This window comes from Poecile atricapillus, chromosome 4, assembly GCF_030490865.1.
Source record: "Poecile atricapillus isolate bPoeAtr1 chromosome 4, bPoeAtr1.hap1, whole genome shotgun sequence".
Lineage (NCBI taxonomy): Eukaryota > Metazoa > Chordata > Aves > Passeriformes > Paridae > Poecile > Poecile atricapillus.
The window spans coordinates 68447819-68466194 of NC_081252.1; the positions used below are offsets into that span (position 1 = coordinate 68447819).

The following is an 18376-nucleotide window of genomic DNA, read 5'->3' on the forward strand; positions in this document are numbered from 1 at the left end:
GTATATATTGAACCTATGCTCACAGGACAGTATAAAGCAAATACTACTCTTTGAACACACTCCTACTCACTTTACCCTGGGGAAATTGCTAAAACATGCATATCTCTATTTATTTACTACACACAACCCTACTGACATGCCAATATTCCAGGGCCTATATGTTCCAGTCTATTTGCTCCCTTCCCTTTGATTAGCTTTGCACTCTCACCAGGTTCCCCCTGGGTTAGACATATTTGGTTACCACGTAGCCCTGATTTGCATGTGGCTTCCTTCAGTTCCTGTGCACCCCTGCCTTGCACAAAAGCGCAGCTGGATGCTGAAGGGAGAAGGAGGAGGAGCTCTCCAGGGTTCTGCTCAACCTGAGGTGCAAGGATCTGGGGAGAAGTGCCTCAAATCTGGCCTTCAACCCAGCCAGCTTGAGTCAGCTTGTAGAAGTCCCCAGTGGTATCACACTGGTAAAGGCTCTGCATTGAAAGGTTAAAAACAGAAAATGGAATTCTGACAACTCCTTATTTACCTGCCTGCACTGTGATGTTCTGAGTACTGCCCTGAGTTTGGAGCTTGCAGTCCTCCTCCACTTGGTGCTTCTGAAAGGATGTTAGATCAACGGAGGTGGGAACAATGGTTATGGAGGAGGAGGTGACAGACTTCCAGGAGCAATGATGAAACTGTGAACTCACCAGAAGCGGGCCTGCAGCTGATGGATTCAGTTTCTGAGGATCCATTCAGGAACAAACTCATCATGCTGGGAATTGCAGGTAGCCCTGAAGCAATGTGAAACATAGCTTTTAAACAAAATTTTTAACAGGAATTTTTAAGAAAGTGCTTTCAATGTTATCTTTCTGGTTTTACTGGAAATTTAACAGCATCACATTTTTGATTTTGATTGGAAGCTTCAGCAGGGCCCTTTGAAAGAGTCAGCCTCTCTGTTCTACCTGATGAATTGACCTGGACTTGGGCTACACAGGAAAAATATTTGCACAGTTTTTACCATGCACCAAGCCTGCTGTTCCTGATTGTAGGAACTGAGGGATGACAAGCTTAGGACAAAGCACAAGGACCACAAAGGCCAGTGATGATAATTATGTGAAAAACAGAGGAGATAGAAGGAATTGGAAAGAGATAAAGGGGCACAATAAGAAGTGCACTGGGATATTATGCAGCTCTTCAGGAAACAATCACAGATGTTAAGCAGCTCATTAGGGAGGAACAAATCTCTCCATAATACTAGACTTGATCAAAACCAGCCTGAGTGTGAGTGTGGCTATGCGAGCATGGGTTGTGTATGCCTCTGCAGTGCAGAAGCTTGAAGGCAGGTTTGCCACCAGCACACATGAGCTGGGACACAGCGATGTACAAGTAACCTTGGTGACAGAGGCAGGACTGAAACAGCGGATTCATAGCTCCCAGTTCTGTGCTCAGACCACCAGACTCTGTTCTGTGTGTGTTTATCAGCAGCGATGAAATACAAGTCACAGCTGCAGGCAGCAGTGCTCTATGCTCACCCTATTTCTCATACTCCTTCCTTAAGCACTCATTTCTGACCAGAAATCTCTGACCAGAGATTGGATAAAGGGACTCACAGGCCTTTGGTTTAGCCTAGTATAGTCATTCTAGTTCCCATTATGCCAAATGAAGCCTTCGTCCAACCTAAATAAAGAACAGGATGTGGCACTGTAAGTTTCTTTGTTTACAGTGCCTTAATAAATTCTAGAACAAATGTACTCAATTTGGATGCAAAAGAACATTCTCTTGCTGTCAGCTCTACAAGCTGGTCTTGAAAGCTGATAGTCATTGAATTCTTTTTGTCCTGTACATCAGTGCAAGGAAAGCTGTGGTGACAAAACCTGTAAATTTCTTCTGCAGTACCTCTTTCCTGCCTCCATATCCTGTCTCAGAACTGTCTGCAATTCTTACCTTCAGCAGGTTTATGAAATGTCTCAGCTGAATAAAATTATATTGTAACTGACATAGGAGCAGGATTGGAATTCATTTCATCTTTATTACAGTGAAATGAAATTAGTTATATTGACAACTCAGTTATGAAGGGAGTAAAAGCTACAATATTTTTATACCCATGTTAGTAAAAAAAACTTGATAATCTTGATATGCTGCATAAAAAAATTATTTTTGTATGATGCCGTTTCACAAAATAATGTAAATATATGGATTGCATAGGTGTTTCTAGGAGCAGAATTTGCTCACAATAAATAATCTGTGATCTTACTTTGCTTCAGTAAAATTCCAATTTATCTTCATTTTATTCATTTGCTTTGTGATACCCAAGTTTACCGTAATAAAGACTCTTGGGGTTCTAATTAGTGACTTTTGTGGAACACTGTTTATCACAGTGATTTGAGATAAAGATCAGTGCTTTCAGGAACCTGGAAAATACTTGGATTGGAACACAATGTCTTTCATGTTGGTTTATTTAGATAATTCAAAGTTGTAAACAGAAAGGTAACATATGATTAATATGATGCCTACTATCGCTGGAGAAATATATTATCAAAGCCTGTCCTAAAAATTTCTTTCAACCAGATCTGTCATTTTTCCTTTGGACAATATTGACTTGTTCATCTTTTTGTTTGAAATGTGCTTTACCACACACACACACACATACACACAAGAAACCTCAAAGCAGTCAGAGAAAGGAGATACCTTTGAGAATCATCCCTAATATATTCCCATTAATCTAAATGGAGTAACAACCATAGTATCCAGCCTATATGCTCTGCAAGGACAGAAATGCAGTTCCATACACAAAAGGCATGGTCTAGTTAAATCAATTTCTATAGCATCTTGTCTCCACATATTTCAGAGCACTATCCTTCTCAATTAATGTCAGCTCTGCTCTGGGAATACTCTTTGGTAGTTAACTGTTGCTGTTAGAGAGCTAACTTCAGATTGAACACAGCTGGCTTATATACTTTGCTGTTAATAGTTCTGCTAATGGAACAACAAATGGAAGGGGAACAAACTACTAAGCAGAATGCAGGAGATTTTCAACCCAAATAAATAAACTTTAAGGATAAGAAAACTCAAATGTAAATTTCCTTTGACTGACTCCTGATAAAAAAAACAAATTACAAACTTGAGGTAGTTTTCTTTTTCCCAGATATCTAAGCCTTCAGCATATTGGGGGTTGCACTCGTGCCTCAGTGCAAACAGCACTAATCTCTAGAATATTTAATTTTAAATTCATTCTTTGTCATCTCTTTACTTTCATTTCCACTTACATCAAAGTCAAACAGAAACCCCTCAAATAGCCCAACTCCTCACAGAGCAAAGAATGGAGGAAAGAGCAGCTACAAGGTTCAGGGAGGGTATGAAGAAAACACGTAATGTATGTGTGAGAAGCATCGCAGATGAAAGAAGAAAGCCAGCTGAAGAAGCTGAAGGTAAGCAAGTGCAAGGCAGATTTTTAACACATCTCAGTCTTGCTGTGGCTTTTATGGGTAATTAACTACCCACTAGAGGGAGATCGACTGTAACTTGTTGCCAGGTGGATTATGGCAGAAGTTGGACTTTGCAGAGAGGAAAGGTTACGGTAAGAAAGCAAGAGAAGATGCAAGTTCCTTTCCTTGGTAGAGTTTCATTCTGTGTAAGTTACCAAGCGGACTGAGATCTCTTCCCTTTCTGACCTGGCTTTCATTATATTTCTACACCAAAAATCCCCACCTAACCTGTTTCATTAACCTGTTTGTTCTGTTGGTGAGAAAAACACATGGAGTTTAAAGGCGGCAGAAACAGTGTAGTGCTTGTCTAGGACTAACCAAACTGCCATAGGCCCCCAGCTTGGGGTGAACCATGCACGACTCAGTCAAGTGCCTTGAGACCCCCTGACAGTGACCCTTTGGTCCACCTCAAACACCTCCTTGGTTCCAGGTTAGGACTTGCATCTCCCAGCTTTTATTAGCTGCCCATGGCTAGTCATTTATGGTCTCTTACTCTCACCTCTATTTGTGCAGAACAGAGAAAGCTTTTAACATTCAAAGCAGGCTTAGGCATGTCCTTTCCTCACGGGAAACCAAGAAAGGAAGTAGTAATGGATGCTTAGAATTGGAAACAGATTATAGGAAAAGCAGTTTCTACCCATTTGTGTCATTCCAGCTTCTGAAAATCAGTAGTTTAGGGATTTCCTAATTTCCAAATAGGACATTGCATCTAGACAAGCATGTGTCAGGGACTTCATTAAGCCTAGCTCCTTTGAGTGTGTCTATTCTCTTGTTGAGCCTATTTATTTATATTTTAGAACATCCTGTTTCTGGCAATGAGTTTATATGAAAATATATTTCCTTCTGTTCTTTTTTAAACCCTGCTCCCAGATAAATTGGTTTAATTAATACGGCATTACGAGCAGCAATAATAACCATTTTTTATTCACTTTCCTCCCATCTTCATTATTTTCCAGACCTCTGTATATCCCCTTCCTGTTGCAGTACAGAATTCTAACCCCACTCTGGCTCCACTTATACTAGGATTTTTGAATAATATGAAGGCTTTTCAGAGACAAGCTATTAACAGTGAAAATGGTCTTAACTCTAACCTTGCCCTTCTGCATAAGAACTGTTGGATACAGAACATAATGCGAACTGGAAAAGATGCATAATTATTTCCACACAGGAAGTTTGCAGTTGATAGTTTGGTGTCACAGATAGAAATGACTAGTCTAACATGCCATGAACTAAGTCAGAGCCAAAAAAAAATTATCTAATGCCTGTGAACCCTCAGGGTCAAATATACTCTGCTACCATGTGCAATGCCAGAAAAGTTTGCTGACAAACACCAGCCACCAAAAACACTTCTGCCTCACAAACTCCTTGTCATAGTTTCCAAAGTGGCCTGTGGTTACATCTTGCTTACCTTCAAATTCCCTCAAAAATACTACAGGGATTTTGAGGCACTACTGGTTCAATAACCGGGATTTATTAATTATTTAAAACATGGCATGACTTCATTTATCAGTGGCCTGATATGATCCTTAAACAAATTAGGTTAAGGTAAATGTAGAACAATGAATTTGCAAAAATCCAAATATAAGCAACACATTCGCACTGCTTATCCAAAGCAATCCACAGAAGAGAAATAGGGTAAACAGGACATTTGCAGACCTAGCAGAGCAGCTGGCTGTGCTCTGTAAGAAAACTAGGCACAGGTGCTGGGATTGTGCCCAGGGCCTTGATTCCCAGCTGGCACGCTGAAAGAGGCTTCCCGCTCAGGGAGAGTTAGATGTCTGTTCCTTGGGAGGAGAGGCCTCGCAGAGGGGAGGAGGTTGTTTCCTTGGCACAACAGGGAAGCACTGCTGGCTGAGCCAGCTTTTTGTTGGTATCTGTTTGGCATATTTCCTTTTTCAGCTGTTGGATTAGTGATTAGAACAGGAAATGATTGATATGTGTCATATTGGAATCAGTGTGGAGCTTGCCACCCTGACTGATGATCAGGCTGGATGGCTCACTTTTACCTGCTTCACAGATAAGTCCCAATGAGCTCCTCTCACTTGATCCAGCTGATGAATTGCTAGATATTTGCAGACCCCAGCTAAGCCTTCAGTTTGTACACAAATTCCCTCTTGAAATTGCTTTCAGAGAAGAGCACCTGCTTTGGGACACTTTACTTCCCCTGGATACTGATCAAATCCAATGGTAAAGCTCTTGTATCTCAACTTTGTATTTTCTAACATACATGACTTGCTAGCCATGCTTAATACACATGTGCAACCAGGATTAAAGCATATAATGTGATACTGAGAAAATACCTAATTGCATGAAGGTAACAGGATGTTTGGGGGTGAATGGCTTTTAAGTCTGTCTCTAGGGGATACTATGATAGTAATAAAGTGAATAGAGGCCTAAGACAGGCAGGAGAGGTTGCTGATTACATGGGAAAGCCCAAACAAAGCGTCTTCTGTTTCTGGGGCCTGAAATTCAGCCGCACAAGAAAAAGGCAGGATACTGGCAAAGCACCACTGGGATGTACTTGTGCTGATGACTCTTTGTTGTTTTCTGTAGCTTCACATCACATTTTAACAGGTATTTCCCCTCAAGATTCTCATATATCTACAAATCAAGTGTTGTCAACAGAGCTGCCACTTCACCTGCCTTGGAGGTTACCATTCTTTCTGTCTCACAAAAACAAAGATTAAAATGTTAATTTTTATCTCTGTCCAGGACTTTTATGATGCTATCTGACAAGCAACAGGATTTGATTTTACAAATATGTAACTGCACTGTTCCATTACCACTCTGTGTGAACATCTCTGATAGCAAAGGGACATGGCATGCATATGCATGTGTAGGATTGGGGCCCAACAGCTTAGGTCCTGCTGAGGTCAAGGCACAGACATCCAGACGAACACTGATTTGGAGAATTTACAGTATAGAGGATGGTTGTAGAAAGGGAAAGTGCACTGACCATTCCAAAGGAACCAACTCCTTTTTTAAATCTCTTAATCTGCTTTTCATTATCTCTGTGGGGAGGCCTCTTGAGAAAAGCAGCTCTTTGACTTGAATAAAGGAGGGGCTGTGGGCTTGCATGCTGGAATGGGGAGGACATTGTACGGCAGTGCAGAAGATGGGAGTGTTAGTCAGGTCAAGGAGAACAGGATGAAAAAGTGTGAGATCTGTGTTACAGGCTTGGTCTGGATTATGAAAGGTAGAAGGTTTAAAGCTGAAAGGTAAGTAAGAGAGAGTGAATTCAAAGGTTGGAAAGACACATTCCGGCAGCGTTATTCAGGCTGACTATAAGGGGAAAGTATGAGCCAGGACTGATAAGATCATCCACAAAAGCAACAAGAAAGAGGTAATGACAGCAGAGCCCCAAGAGGGCTAAATTCTACACAGGAATTTTAAGCATCAGGCTTCATCAAATGAACATATCCATCTTCAATATTTTTAATTTGTTCTTTTAACAGAAATGCTTAGCTCTGCTTAGCTCTAAGGCAGAGAAAGCAGGAATATGCCTGGGGGATAATGAGACAATGTTGCATTTTACCTGCACCAAGTCATATGCAGCTGTGTGCATGTGCGGGCTGTAACCTGCTCCCCTCCAAAGCAGTACTTACCACAAGCAGCCTCAGCCTTGAAAAATTATTAAAGAAAGTTACATTGCTGCCATTAAACGGCCCTTGGAAGTAGCACATTTTTCTCCTTTTTAGAATACAAAGGTAAAAATTCTCCTAAAATGGTGTGCTCACTTTCTGCTCTTTAATGGACAAAAACTGAAAGGCCTATCTGTTTTACAGAGACCTCCTGTCTTTCCAGCGCTCATATAACACTGCCTGACTTCACCAGGAATTTTGTGATATACAAGAAGCGGAGGAATGGGCCTACAAAATCTGGGATGAGGTAGAGGAGGGCCTCCCCAGTCACACGCATTTCTTGTCTTGCGTCTTGATCGGTGCGTAAAAGCAGCGGTGGCAGATTTAGGGCTTTTCTTGACAGAAACACAACATTTAGTGTTTTCTTAAAGACCTAACTCTGAGAGGCAGATAATGACATAAGACTGTTGGCTTTCTGTGTTTCTAATTACAGACAGGAACTTGCAAACCATACAGCCTAAAAAATCTTGGAAGCAAAGTGCAAAACTAAATGCATAGTTTTAAAGCCTGTCATTCATAAAATCTGATTCATTTGGGGGCACAAGAGGTTACTTAAATACAGCAGTGATGATTTTTGCAGTAAAATCTCAGTCTTTCTCATATCAGCTGAAGCTCCAAGTGAGTTTGTAACACTAGGAAATCCTTTTTTCCCTCCCTCTGTACTTCTAAAAATCTAAATCAATTTGCTTTTTACAGCTGCATTCACCCTTTTTTTGTTATGCACATAGCCTGAACACTGCCTGCCCTCCCTCTGCTTGATCCTGCTTTGGCCAGAACCTTGTGGCTTTCTCCTCATGTGCTCCTCCAGTGCCCCAGTCTCGCTTTGTGCAGTGGTTCCACAGCTTCTCCGCCTGTTTGTTTCACGTAAGCTCCATCTGCTGGGAAGAGGGAGAAACTCGGTGGTTTTCATTCTGAACTGCAAATGCTTTTCCCTCAATTTGGAAAGATTTTCAAAATTACCTGTTTCTGCTCCCCCAGCTGTGCTCTTGCCTGCCTGCATGACAAATTTAACTAATGACAACCTAATATGTTATTTGTATGACATTTTGTGTTGCTAATTTGGGTCAAACCTAAGCAATCTTTTAAAATACCACTTTTTGACTTGAATTTGAGAAGATAATTATCCTTGGATGGGGAATGACTGTTTGCAGCACGTCATTGCCATCAAGGTACTCTGCAGAGCTTTTCAGGGTAGTGTTTGAAGAGGCACCCAGGGCAGCCCGTTTCTGTACTAATGTGTAGCAAGTGCTGCTTGTTTTTGGCACATTTACAGACAGAAGTGAACATGTGACTTGGACATACGTACAGCAAATCTGCAATCCAGCCACCACTTGAACTTTTACCTTTGGGTGTAACACTGACAAATCAACAGGCTTCAGTATCCCACGAATCTCTCCTAAAAATCCCTATTAATGAACGGAAGTAGTTTTTTTAGAAACTACTAATAATCTGTTGGCTTTCTCCCTGGAGTAGAAACTTAATACAACTTGCTACACAGTAATGTCTTTTTTCCCCCTTTTCTTTACATTTAGGCTGAACACTGGTGAATAAAGATGAGGTTAATCCCGTATTGTTAAACCTATTCAAGGAGACAACCTGGGGGTTGTCATGGAAACAGATTCTACAGCCTAAAAGCATAATTCTACTTTTAAGGACTGTCTATGGACCAACCTGTACTGATATGTAGCTTATTGAGTCACACTCTGAACACAAATATGATGTTGCAGCAGTGAAATGGCAAAGGTGCCTCCCAACTCATCAGATGCTAATTATGCCCCCACCTCCTCCGACTTACAGCCCGGAGCACCAAACATGGCACCTCCTCTCCCTCCACGCTCTGAATCCCATTTCTTCGGCCGTTCCTGCCTTTGCTGCCAGCTCGTTTGTCGTCAGGGTGTACTGGGGAACCGAGGCCGTGCCTGTGTCTCTGGCAGCAGTGTCACAGATTTGGTACCGTCACACAGCCACTGTCACTACAGGGCACCTCAAGCTGGGAGTGGGGGAAGCTGCTATCAATCCTCAAAAACATCAACAGGACCTCAGAGTGCTTCCTGTCTTCAAGGAAGGGGTGACAAACTTACAGTTCTCCTCCCTGTTCATATAAACATTTGCCCCCCAATTTCTATACAGATTTCTAAACTTCCTCAGAAAGAATTATAGATTCATCTCCTCCTTTGTCATGTCTGTGCAAGTAATGCACAGCCCTAGGCTTGTTCTGTGCTTTTATAGTTCTTATGCACCATACCTCTTTCAGACAAGTGGAACAGTCATGCCTTTGTGATATCACTGGGCTCTTCTGCTCATACAGCAATAAAATACATATTTCAGTATTTACACAGCCTATAACAACCATCAAAATTTCCTTTTATTTGGAGGTTGTTTTGAATCGGTGTAGACAACTCCTACCTTGCTTTTGCTTAAATTTAATATCCAGGGGGAAAATTATATTTAACATAAAATAGTAATCTTAGTTTTGTTCAAGTATTATTTAAATAAAAATATTTATTGTAATTATTCTCGGATCCTTATTATATCCATCTAGAAAGAAGGCTTTGTATTTCTTCCTTTTAGTCTCTCTCATCCTATTCTTGCTGGAAAACAGATTTTTCAGCAAGATGGCTGACGACTTTTCCAAACAACATGGTTGCTTTAAGAACCAGGTCTAAAATGGCTGTGTAGCAGTTATTATTTTATTTTTTTTTAAATAAAACCCAAGTAACTATGTGGTATCATGCTTTATTCTGGCGATAAGTGTTTTCTCTGTGAGCTCCTGGGCTGTTGATCTGACTGGAGTAGAAGATGTTTTCCTTTAAAACAAAAACAGTCCTGTGGAAGGCCCATGTGTCACCTACAGTCACCCGACCTTTTCATGTGGGAGCAATTCGTACAAATACATGAAAATTTTTAATTCTTACTCTTAATCATTACTTCACAATGCTTGGTAAATGAACACAATCAATTAGTATTTTTAAACTGCATCTATTTGGGAAATTTTCAGAGTGTATTATCAATCCTTTTCATATACAGTAGCAAACCCTGTAACTTCCAGGTATAAACAAATCTGGAACAAAAGACTGTACAAAAACATAACGAATTCAGCTCTGAAAAGGCCCATGCATCTACATTGTCTGCCACCCTGAATACTAATGAATTTAATGAAACTATTGAAAGGCTGGTTACTTGTCTGCATAAATGTATTGAGACCTCTGTAATCATCTGTTTGCTGTCTAAAATCTCTTGTCAATAGTTTAATGACTTCAGAGCATATTATTCTTCTTGTATAGGCTTCATATAATGTTTCTACATAATTAAGCAGCTTTGTTAGAGAAACTGCCATTAGTTGCCCCATTTCATTTGGTTTTGTTATCAGCCAACCAGAAAGAAAAAAGAATAACAAGAGAAAGATACAAATGAAGTCTAGTGAGAGATGTGTAGATTGGGAAGACGTTGTTTGTGTGGGTTTTTTTTCAGGACTGCCATTAACATAAAGCACTACTGTCAAGTTGCACATTTTAAATCATTTTAACCATTTAAGTGTGGTACATATTCAAATACTTGTAAAGCAAAAACAGCTGGTTAAAAATCTTGCACTGCATTTGGGAACCTAATGTTTTAAAAGTAGCTCTAATAAGTATATAAATAGTAATACCCATTAATTTTTAATTATCACTAAATGTAAACACTAGCATTTCTGTAGCCATAGTGAGAAAAGTGTCGTGATTTTTCCTAATATTCAGACAATTGCATACTCGATCTTCACTAATACTTTTGAATTAAAAATATAAGTAATATAAATTTCACCAAAATTTTTTTGTACTTTGGAGAAAGCCTGAGCATTTTCTTTAAATATATAAAAGAAACTAATAAAATTACCAACTAATTTTCTGCATTTGCCTAGTCCTAAGTATGAACAGATAAACTGCAAACTCACTTGCTTTTATTGCTAGGAGATGCTGTTTTTAGTCACATTTTGGGTCAGACTTCAACACCTCTGCTACCCCTTATGTATAAGGTTAAGTATCGTGTATTTTCTTTGGGGTTGAGGCAGGTGTAGAGGTGACCAAGTGCCTGGTGTTGCGAGTTACCTGTGAGGCAGGAGAGGTCTGATCCCACAGCTCCCTTGTTCCCCTGGAGCCCTGTCCTTGGGGCAGCCATCTTGTTGGCAGGGCTGGCAGCCATCTTGTCCACAGACAGTCCCAGCAGCTTTCCCCCCATTTTTTTCTGGAACAAGGAAGGCATTAACACCCAAAGCTCACGTACACAGTTTGTAAAATGTCACTGTTCTCGGATTAAATTATAATTTCTGTAGTTTGATTCATGTTATTCACTCCATTTGCCAAGACAGTTAAAAATAAAGAAAGTACCACTTAATACTGCATTAACTGAGTACTGAAATATTTAGTAGAGATCTTACTGCTGGTCACGATTCGACTTGCATCTGAAGAATAACATGCTACTTGTAGTCCAACTATTAACCAGCACTAGTGCGGCACATCTGTCAACTGACTGATTTATGTGCTATTTTCTATCAAAACCGTAACAGCTCCACCAGAAAGACTTTTTACTGTCACATCCCGAGATCCACAAGCAACACACGTGTGTGCAGCGGAACTGCTACTGCCAACCTTGGGCCGCAGGCATGCGGGAGCACGGCCGCACACACCGCAGGATCACAGGGTCGTCAGGCCTGGAAGGGACCTCTGAGCATCATCCAATCCAACCTCTGCCAAAGAGGGAAGCACCGCGCCGTGCTGGAGCGCTGTACTTTGCGCTGGGGTGTGTGGGCACGGCGCTCTGGGCGTGAGACACCGGCGCCCGCCCTTCACAGCGGGCACGGCCTGTGGCCTTCCCCGCATGGCAGGGACCGTGCGCTGCGAGCGCGGCACACTCGGGGAGAGAAGCCCCTACACCGAGACGGCCCCCGGTGCCCACCGCAAGTCGCGCCGCTCCCCTCGGGCAGCTGTGGGGAAGAACGGCAGCGGCGCCCGCCCCTCGGTGACGCCATCCCCGCCGCCCGGCGCCACCGCTACGGCGCACCGGACTACGGCTCCCGGCGTGCCCGGCGCCGCGGGGCGGTGCCGGGCGAACGCGGCTCCCGGGTGTGTGGGGATCGCCGCGGCCCGGGCGGCGGGACAGGAGCGGGGCCGGAGCCGCCCGCCCGCCCACCGAGCGCCGTCATGGCGTCCATGCTGCTGCAGAGCTGCGGGCGGCGCGCCTGCCGCCTGCCCCGAGCGCTGCGCCGCCCGCCACAGCCCGGTGAGGCTCCCCGCGGGCCGCCCGCCGGCTCCGGCCCGCCGGGCCTGGCCGGGAGGGCACAGGGAGGGAGAGCGGCCGGAGGCGTCTGGGGGCTCCGGGCGTGGGCGGAGAGGCCGCTGCGGGAGGGAAGGGCCGCGGCCGAGTCCCCGCCGCTCTGTCTCCCGGGGCTGGCGCTGCTCCCGGCCCGGTCCGGCCCACGCTCGGCGGCTGCCGCGGCCTCTTCGCCTGTGCTTCCGCGGCAACGTGGTTGGAGGGGATGATTTACCCTAAGGGCAAGGGGACACGCTTGTCTCCTAAATGCCGGCTGGTTGGGGAAGGGAAGAACACGTGCTTTTTGTTCAGGTGAAGGAACGCGTTACTACGTTTCGGTCCTGCCTGCCTTGCCCTCAGCGTGGCTTGGGTGTGAAGTGAGCTTGTCACTATTCATGTGCTTCTTCTCTTTAAAAAAGCACAAGAGGATGTTTTCTTAGTCTATGTTAGGGACGAAACACGAATTTGCCTTTTTCCAAGTGGCTTTGAAAGCTTAGGAAAATAAAAAGGAAGCGTATCGTGTTATACTGATTAATAATGAAGATAATTTGGCAGTTTAAATATCTCTGGTTGGTGAAGCTTAGTGGCATGAAACAGCTTATAACTTGTGACATACTCAAGGCCTGTGGCTGCTCTTTATATCCTGAGCTGGAATGGCAGGGGCTGAGCGAGGAGTTGCTTGTCACTGACACTGAGCCCCAGCTGGTCATGGGAGTGCTGTCACTGAGAGCAGGGCAGCTGCACACTCACATCCAGGCAGACCTGATGAGCAATAGTGATGCTTGTTCATTGCAAAGAACAGCTGTCCTCTTGGTTACCAGTAGTCACTCCAGTGTGGTATCTTCCTCTAACTGATGAGTTTTGTGAGCTACTGTTGTAAAGTCATTTATTTAAGTTAAATATGGACAGTGTCCTGAACAAAAACCTGGGGTATCCTAACCACCCAGTTCATTTAAAACTGGGAAAAAGCACATGCATCCATGTACGTTCAAATTAGATGGGAACTTTGATTATTCTTGTGGCATATCATAAAAAGTAGTGCTAATGATTGCTGCAATTTGGGTTGTCATAAATCCTAGACAACCTAAGCTGAAATGCTGTGATAGAATCAAATAATTAGTGTGCTGTGGTATACTGCGGTTATGATACAACCAATACTTTTATTTGGGGTGTTAATCTATTATTAATGCATTCTTGTATGGTGTATTTTTTTTTCTGTAGTGTTTTGCTTTACTTAGCTCATCTTCTTTGCTTTACGTGTAAGTAGTCTAAGATTAAGTTAAAGCTAAGTGCTTCTAAGAATCCTAAATGTTATTCCTGTGAAGATCAGACTGTTAAGTACTGCAAGCTTACACTTCTCGAGGGACTTACTTCATGATAGCATTTTATTTTTAAAAATTCTAAACATAGTAACAGTATGGCTATTCTACATTAAAAACTTTGGGTTTGATGCTTCATTAAATTAAAGTATAAAGTTTTCCATGACTACTTGTCCATGAGGAACATGTTAACATACAGCTTCTCTGGCACTACTGCCCTCCTTTCTTACTAAGCCAGCGCAGGTTTCTTAAATGAACAGTGCTGTGGTTAAGCAACATTCACCTTGTTCAGACACTTTTGGATGTATCCCAGAAGCAAGGATTATGGACTTTGCCCTTTCTGAAGGAAGTATATATTTTATTTTAGGGCTCCTCCTAGGTACTCCTTACATGGTTATAAGAGACACTGCAAAACCTAAAGAGCTCTTGTCAGAACTGGCAAAGTTGGAATTAACATTTTCTGTGGGCCTGTTCACACTCTGAACATGCTGTGAAACAAGAAGCTTAGTCAGCATGTTTTCTTATGGTAACCTTGGAATTTTGTTCTTTGACCTGTTCCTTAACATTTAATGTGCCTGGTTGGAAAGAAGTGATGTGAAAGTGTTGTGCTGCTATGGAGTTTTATCTAAGAAACTCCAAACCAGTTTTGAGCTCCAGATCATCCCTTTTAGTTCTAGGGGCACCTGTCCATAGCAGGCAATGTCTCCTCCTAGTAGGACTCTTGCTTTAGGCACATAAGGCTTTGTGGGCTTCCTGGCACTCAGGCGAGACAGATTACTGTGCTGTGACTTATCCCTGCAGACACTGAGTACTTCTCTGCTTTGCTCAGCTGCTCCTTGAGGTCAGGGATGTCCTTCTGGGTTGGCCTCTTGGGTTAAGTAATTTAGCTACTCTTCTTTCTGTAAATATTGGAGAGTATCAGAATACCTTCACAGATTCTCAGGGCTTGCTTTTTGAGCCAGAAAGCGACAGTTTTTCCCTCACTCTGCTTGCAGTGTCATTGTGTTAGAGTTTGATACAACTTGACATGGGTAAATCCATTGACTTGATAGTGCCACAGTTTTTGCTGTAATTACTTCAGAGCCCACTTAGCATGGGACATCCCTTGATTATCTAGATTTTCTTCAGATAAATTAACTTACCTTCTATACCTTCCGATTGTCCCACCTGATTTTGTCATCACCTTTTTTTCCCTAATAATTAGCATATTTTATTGGGGAAGGCTTTTGGTCATCAGCATTGGGTGCTGTGTTTTCTCAGATACAGGTGTCTAGTTTCTGTCATAGGTTGTATCTGGGCTTTGAAGGTGGGAAAGGGTACCACAGACCTCTCAAATGACCTTTGTATCCTGCTGTCTCTTAGGCTTGACCAGAAATGCTAGGTTTCAGATGGGAGAAACAAACCACAGTATGCCTACTCTATCCAGCCTTCCAATTTTATTTTGGTTACAGTGAATTCTGAAAAGATTGGCCTAAAAGAGTCAACATGTTTTAAGTCTTGCTTGTGTGATTTTTTTTATTATCTTCCAGAAGTCTTTTTGCTCTTGGTACTAGCTACCTATTGAGTTACTGTAGCAAGGTGTTGATACAAGATTTATTTTTTTAAAGTTGCTATAGGAAGATGAATTCCATTCTACTGGAATCAGAGATGACTCAGTGGTTGTAGATTGTGTGCAGCCACTAGGTAGCATTTTATGTTGTTTATGCTTCTTCCACGGTTGGAAGACTTTCAAATATGGCCCTTTATTGAAGCACGTGACTTAGATGATTTATGATTTGATGATCTCAATTTACTTCCAGAATGGATGCTGCTTGTCTGTGTACCTGGATAGAGGGTGCTTGTATATAAGTGTCAGCCCTTCTTTTGGACCTTATTAGCTACTATTAGGACTAATTCTGAGGTAGTGTTTCAAAGGTTTTCTGGAAAGCTAACTTTTCATATGCTCTGGGTCAGGCTCTCCCCCCTCCCTTCAAGACAATTTGTATCCTTGGCTGAGAGATCATGGGGTAGAGCTATTTTTAGAAAGTGCTAATCAGAATGGACAGCAATGTATTGAAATGGTGTTGTGGTTCCACCTCTCTAGTGAAGTGTCTTTAGTTTTGTGCTTGTGTTTTATTTGTTTTGCTTAAAACAAAACAAAAAGCTGGTTTAATCATAAACACTTGGCAAGGGCTCCATTTGGATCATCTGATACTATGTTGTCATAGAGCTGTTAAAAATTTACACTTGCTTTCAGTGAAGTTCCTCTGCAATAAAGTTTCTTGCCTGAAGGACTTGCAAACCTGTCTTCAGACAATTGAACAAGAGCAAACCAACCTCAGACATCCACAGTTTGACTCTGCATGTTAAGCAGCATCATTTTTGTGCTTTCAGCAGTAGCCATTTCTACTTAAAGATCAATCTTCTCACTGGTGTGTTTGTGTGCAGTTCGCTACGTGGATAAATGTCCTTCTGAATTTCAGAATTGATGCTAATTATTGGTATTTTTCTAGGTAACTTGGGAGATCGGGCATGTCTTAGCTGTACATCCCTGAGGCTGGCAAAAAAAATGTGAGTAAATATGAACATTTTTCTGAACTATCAGTTAGGATACTGACATGGAATATAGGTTTAAATCTAGACTAAATGTTAGCTTCAGCCTGTGTTAATGAGAGATTAAAGGAAGTCTGAGTGTTGCTTGCTTCACCTGGTTGGTTGTGTATGGGAGAAAGAAAGTGAAATCTTCCCCTTTTTGCCCACTTCCTCCCTTTTTGTTTCACTTCTGATGTGAAAGCAGTAGAATATTAATCTCTGTCTTGGGTGATTCCAGGTGTCTTAACAGGATCTGATAAATTTCTTGCAAACTTTCTTCATGGAGTTCTATAGAGTAAACGTTCAGTCACAGCTTGTTGAAAATCACAGTTGACAGATAAGAGTGTAAAGCATCTGAGTGGGATCTCTGTTAAACCAAGGAAAAGAGTTTATTGTATGTTGCAGCCTTGGGTGATGGTGTCCTCTTCTGAAAACAAATCCAGCTGTTGTGTGCCCTTGGAACTGAAGGAGTTGAATGTTGGCTGAATCCCTTCTCTGTTCCTGACTTGGCTCACAAGGCATACTTGTAGATAAGAATTTCCTAATGCCTTTCCTTGGAATGTTAAAATATGGGTTCATTCTGTAGTTCATTAATAAACTAACTGGTCAGGATACAGGGACTGTTCTTTGATTTCCTGAGTTTTCATTTTAACATAAGGATGTGTCTCTAGACACAACCCTCTAATACAAAACAAACCAGTTGTTTTTTAGACATGTTAGTTCTATTCTATATCACTTACTGTAGAATTAATTAGGATTATTTTTTTTTAATATATAAAGCATTTTCAAATACCTATTTTGAGTATGTTGTATATAAGACCTCTCTCGGGAAGCTGGAAAATTATGGTTTTAAACCTGTTAAAGTAAAAATTATGGTTTTAAACCTGGAGTGCCTCTCCTGTGAAGACAGACTGAGAAAGCTGGGGTTCTTCAGCGTGGAGAAGTCTCCAGAGAAATCTTACAGAGTATCTAAAGGGTACAAGGGAGCTGGAGAGGGACTTTTGTCTATGGAACTGAGTGACAACGTGAGGGGGAATAGCTTTAAAATAAAAGAAAGTAGGTTTAGATTAGATATGAGGAAGAAATTCTTTGCTCTGTTCTGGTGAGGCTGCTGGAGCAGGTTGCCCAGAGAATTTATGGATGCTTCATCCCTGGAAGTGTTCAAAGCCAGGCTAGAGGAGGCTCTGAGTTATCTGGTATAGTGGAAGGTATCCCTGCCTGTGACAGGGGGGTTGGAACTGTGTGGTCTTTAGGTCCCTTCCAACCCAAACCATTCTATGATTCTGTGATGAAATGAGCAGCAGAATACTGGGACACAAAACCTTATTCTATTGGGAAGGTTTGGAGTGGGTTTTTTTTATTTTTGGTTGGTTTGGTTTGGTTTTTGTTTTGTTTTTTTCTAATGAAAGCTGCTATTAAGGTAATGTTGCCACTTGAAATAAAACAAACTAATGCCCGCACCCCACATGACCCAGATCTGAATGCAGGGGACTCTAGTTAAAATTACCAAGGACAGATAGGATAGAAATTGTGTATCTGACATTCTTCTTGTGGAAGTGTGTTCAGAGAGGCACATTTCATGCAGAATTTTTATTCCCTGCAGGCTCAGAACCAGTTCTGCTGTCAGAGCTTTCTTCCTCTCTGCATGCAGGAGAGTGTCAATGTATGTAGGTGGAACTTGGCTTGTAGGCCTGGAGCTCTGCTTTTGGGAAATGCCTTAGAGTCAGGGTGGATTGATTTATGCAAGTGTTTTGATCTGGTTTTGAAGTTCATTTTCTTAAAGTAATTAAACTGTCATTCTTATTAGTTGGTATCTGTGCAAATGTGTAGTTTTCTAGATAGCCAAGAGATTGTTTTGTGTAACTGTATATGCTCCAGCAGTTGTCTGACCACTGAATGGTCAGATGCTAATATTTCAGTTTAAACTAGAAAATAGTGTGTCTTTAAAAGTTAATAATTTAGTCTTTTTTTTTTTTTTTGTACAAAGCTCTATTTGAGGGTAAGCAGAACCATTTATGCATGTAATAATTAAAAATGTTTCTGTCTGAAAATTGAGTGAGGCTAACACTTTTAAGTGTATGATAAACCTTTTTTATTTTCT

General features: G+C 41.8%; 2 protein-coding genes across 2 annotated transcripts in view; one reads left to right on the plus strand and one right to left on the minus strand.

Moving 5' to 3' along the window:
- Positions 1-11857, minus strand: part of NSD2 (nuclear receptor binding SET domain protein 2) — a 97665-nt gene extending 85808 nt beyond the window's left edge. The window contains exons 1-4 of the mRNA XM_058838368.1: positions 11725-11857; positions 11185-11320; positions 7877-7977; positions 518-764 (exon numbers count right to left, since the gene is read on the minus strand). The gene's annotated coding sequence lies outside the window, so the exon portion shown is untranslated. The remainder of the gene's footprint in view (positions 1-517; positions 765-7876; positions 7978-11184; positions 11321-11724) is intronic.
- Positions 11858-12130: 273 nt separating this feature from the next.
- Positions 12131-18376, plus strand: part of LETM1 (leucine zipper and EF-hand containing transmembrane protein 1) — a 28976-nt gene continuing 22730 nt past the window's right edge. Inside the window, exons 1-2 of the mRNA XM_058838364.1 lie at positions 12131-12355; positions 16197-16254. Of these exons, the coding sequence (XP_058694347.1) occupies positions 12277-12355; positions 16197-16254 (137 nt within the window). The 5' untranslated portion in view covers positions 12131-12276. The remainder of the gene's footprint in view (positions 12356-16196; positions 16255-18376) is intronic.